This window comes from Lucilia cuprina, chromosome 6 (assembly GCF_022045245.1).
Source record: "Lucilia cuprina isolate Lc7/37 chromosome 6, ASM2204524v1, whole genome shotgun sequence".
NCBI classification, from domain to species: Eukaryota; Metazoa; Arthropoda; class Insecta; order Diptera; family Calliphoridae; genus Lucilia; species Lucilia cuprina.
Window position 1 is genome coordinate 13,279,981 of NC_060954.1, and position 4,037 is coordinate 13,284,017.

The window sequence follows — 4,037 nt, forward strand, 5'->3', positions numbered from 1 at the left end:
AACTGAACTAGAACTGAACTAGAACTGAACTAGAACTGAACTAGAACTGAACTAGAACTGAACTAGAACTAGAACTGAACTGAACTGAACTAGAACTGAACTAGAACTAGAACTGAACTAGAACTGAACTAAAACTGAACTAGAACTGAACTAGATCTGAACTAGAACTGAACTAGATCTGAACTAGAAATGAACTAGATCTGAACTAGAACTCAACTAGAACTGAACTAGAACTGAATTATTATTGAACTAGAACTAAAGTTCAAATGAGAAAAAAATTTTATAATTCGGAGAAAAAATTGAAAAATATGAAACAAATTTTTTTAAAAACAAATATTTCAAAAATAATTTTGAAAACTTAAATTTGTGTAAATTAAAAAAAAATGAGTAAAAAAATATTTTTGTGTAATGACAAAAATTTTTAAAATAATTCAATTTTAAACTAAATTTCATAAATAAAAAACTCAAGATTTAAATGTTTTTTTTTCAAAATATATATTTTTCTCAGCAACAATTCAAATCAAACCATAATTTTCCTAATAGAATTAATTTGTTTTAAATACAAAAAAAGAGAAATAAAAAACAATAGATTTTTTTCTATAAATTTCAAGCAAAAACAATTATTATTTTTTCATAAAAATTATAATAATAATAAAACTTAAAGTTAATTTTGATTTTTTTAAAGTTTTTAATAATAAAAATAATAAACAATTTAGTTTTTTAAAAAAATTTCTTAAAGAATTTTTAATTTTGATTATTGAGGGGTTTTTTTTGTTATAAAAAAAAAATAAACTACAAAAACTAATTAATAATAAAAAAAATATAAAATAGATAAAATTAAAATTAATTATAAGCAAAGTCCAGGTTGTTTTTTTTTAAGGTTATGTGCAATTTGTTTTTTTTTAAGGTTAAGTAAATATTCAAATATTTGAATAAAATTTTTTAAGTTTAGGTCATATATATATATACAATTTTAAAAAATTATTTACAATTTAAAAACTTAACCTTAAAAAAAAGAGAAATTTACAATCTTTTGTTTAAAAAAAAAATTAAGAAAATTAAAAAATAATAAAACTTAAGGTAAAAAAAAACTAAAATATTAAAAATAAAAAAATAAACTTAATACTAATTAAAATAAAAAGTATGGCACCCTGGTTTGAAGAGCGTTTTGTACAATTTTGTTATAATTATGTGCAATTTTGGTTTTAAACTTACTACTTACTAAGAAGAGATTGATAGAGTGGGAGAGAGAGAGAGAGTTAGAGAGTAGATTGTTGTGCTAGTGTAAGAAAATAATGTTGTACTAGGGAGTTGTTGTTGTTGTTTTGGGTAATTCCTGTAGAACAAAATTTTAAAAATTTTGCTTTTGTTGAAAACACATTTGTTCCATTTGATGGAGAGCAAATTGGTTTTTTATATACAAATCTTTGGACTAAGTAAACACATACTTTTTTGGAGATTTTTTTTTTTGGGCGAAAGGATTTTCAAAATTCCCCAACAATTTACTGCAAACGTTGCTGTTGTTGTTGTTGCTGTTGTCTCATATACATGCTAGCAGCATCATCTAATTCATCCAAATCCAAATCATCATGCATCATTAGCATATTTGGTTCAGGGCTTTGAGCAGCCGATGAGGGATTAGAGCCAACATATTCTTGTCTCGGTGAATGCATGCTCAAATCCTCGGGTTCAGTTTGTTCGGGCATATCACTGGGTACATGCATTATTTGTGGTGGAGGCAAACGGAAAACACGTCTAATATCATTTGCCTTGCGATAGCGTAACGAACAGCTTTCATCAGTTTGACTGCCACCATCTTCGGATAGATCTAAGGGAGCATCTTCTTCCATTTGTGAAATACCAGCATAATTCATGATCGAATGATTGAGCATTGGTTTGCCAATTTCCATGGATTCTTCGGACCCATAGAACGATTTTTGATCACAATTCAAAATGCTGTAATCGTTGCTCATGGCTGGTGAGAGAGCTGGTGTTATGGGTGATTGTACACCACACTTGTGATTCATCAAATGATGACGGCGTCTGAATTTCATGTGACATTTCTCACATTCGAATGGCTTTTCGCCATTGTGCACCAACATATGCGATTTCAATTGATTGGAGTCACTGAATTTGCCATCACAAATCTCACAGGTATAGGGACGTTCACCGGTATGAACTCTCAAGTGACGTCTTAGATTGGCTACTTGCACAAACTGGCGATCGCAGTGGGAACAGTGATAGGGTTTTTCGCCGGTATGCAAACGCATGTGGGTTTTCAAATGATGATCACGGGTGAAACGTTTATGGCATTCGGGACATTCGAAGGGTTTCTCACCGGTATGAGTGCGTTCGTGATTTTGCAAAACATGTTTATAGCCGAAAGAGCGAGAGCAGATTTTGCAGGTGAAACTTTTATCGCGAGCAGCACCGTCTTTGTTGGCATTGGCAGCGGGACTGGAGACATCATGGCTGGAGGAGTTGGGTGAGGAGCCTGAGGAGGGTGGTGAAATGGGTCCAGGGGTATTGTATAAATCACTAACACTCATAGAGATTTCCATGCTGGGCGAAATGAGATCTTTTTTCACCGATAATTTGCGAGCCTTTTTAGCGGGCAATTCTCCTTGTGTCGAGGCAGTGGGTGAAGTCATGCTTAGACTGTGCTTATTCGCCTGAGGTGTATTAATATTAATGGGTGAGTGTGGTGAAGCGGGTGGTGAATGAGGAGCAGCATTGGCTAGATTAATGCCAGCTGGATTACCAGCAGCCCAGGAACCAAATAAAGTAGCAGGATGATGAGGAAATAGTGTGGAAGCCAAAGTAGACATGGGCAATTGTGCCATAAAGGCGGCAGCTGCTTGACGATTGGCAGCCAGCAATTGTGTGGGTGAGAGCATGCCAAAGGCAGAGGCAGCAGCAGCTTGTTGTAGACCAGGATACATGGCGGTATTTGTGGCAGAGGTATTGGCAGACATGGGTGGTGATAAAGACAAAGAACGATCGACTTCTTCGCGTTGTTGCATGCCAGCTAAAGCGGCGGCCAAAGCTAGAAAAAGAAAAAAAGGAAAAAAATAAGTAAAATTGAAGGATTTTTTTAAATTTTTTAATTTTATAATTTTTTAAAAAGTTTTAGATTATCTTTTTAAGATTTTTTTTTTGGAAATTTCTCTACTTACTTCTTGTTTGTGCGTCTTGCAGCAAAGATATGGCCATAACTTGTTTACAGCAAATTAATTGTTAATTGTTTTTTAAAGTTATGTTTTAAAATTTCGTGTAAAACACACGAAATTTGTTTTAACAGCTTTTAAATCCAAATTCCAGGAGTTGTGGGTGTGTATGTTAATTAATCCTTTAAATGGGTTTTTGTACTTTTAGTTGTTGTTATTTTTATAAATTTCCGTTTTGTTGATGTTGAGGTATGTTTTTTGTTTAAGAGGTATTTCACGTTTTTTTTCTGGTTTTAAATTTACAAAATTCTTTAAGACACTTTTCTTTTAAAAAATTAGTTTTTTCTTTTAAGACTGATGATGTCTTTTCTTGTTGAATTGTAAATTACAAATGATATGATATTTTTAAAAATCCTTTTAATTTATACACTATTTTTGTGTGGTAATAATAATATCCTTTTATGAGTGTATATGTAGGGTTTTACTTTTGAGTAGGTTTAGAGGTAAAAAATATCCTTTTAATTTGTTGTTGTTTCTTTGATTGAGTAAAAATTGTATAATTTTCTGATATTTTTTATATAAAAATAATTACTTTTTTAAAAAAAAAACACTTTTTGTTATTTAACTTATTTCTATATAATTTTTTTTTCTTGTTTTAAGTAGTGGTTTTTTGTTTGTTTGGTTATGTAGTTATGTTTGTTATAATGTTTTTATATATTATTTTTTTTAAATTCTTATATTTTCTTTGTTAGATGTTCTCTGTTAAAGAAGCAAATCACAACTGATACTTTCACTCCAAAAGTGCATGGTTTATGTACTCTAGTGACGTTCTGTTGGCTCTTGTCTGCTCAATTGTATAAATTGTTGTTG

At 31.0% G+C, this 4,037-nt stretch overlaps 1 protein-coding gene across 1 annotated transcript; it reads right to left on the reverse strand.

Moving 5' to 3' along the window:
- Positions 1 to 1,100: 1,100 nt before the first annotated feature.
- Positions 1,101 to 3,794, reverse strand: LOC111688611 (protein krueppel). Its single transcript, XM_023451113.2, has 2 exons — positions 3,177 to 3,794; positions 1,101 to 3,046 (listed from the first exon to the last, which is right to left on the reverse strand). The coding sequence occupies exons 1-2, from the start codon at positions 3,211 to 3,213 to the stop codon at positions 1,503 to 1,505; spliced, it is 1,581 nt and encodes a 526-aa protein (XP_023306881.2). The 5' UTR covers positions 3,214 to 3,794; the 3' UTR covers positions 1,101 to 1,502.
- Positions 3,795 to 4,037: the final 243 nt, after the last annotated feature.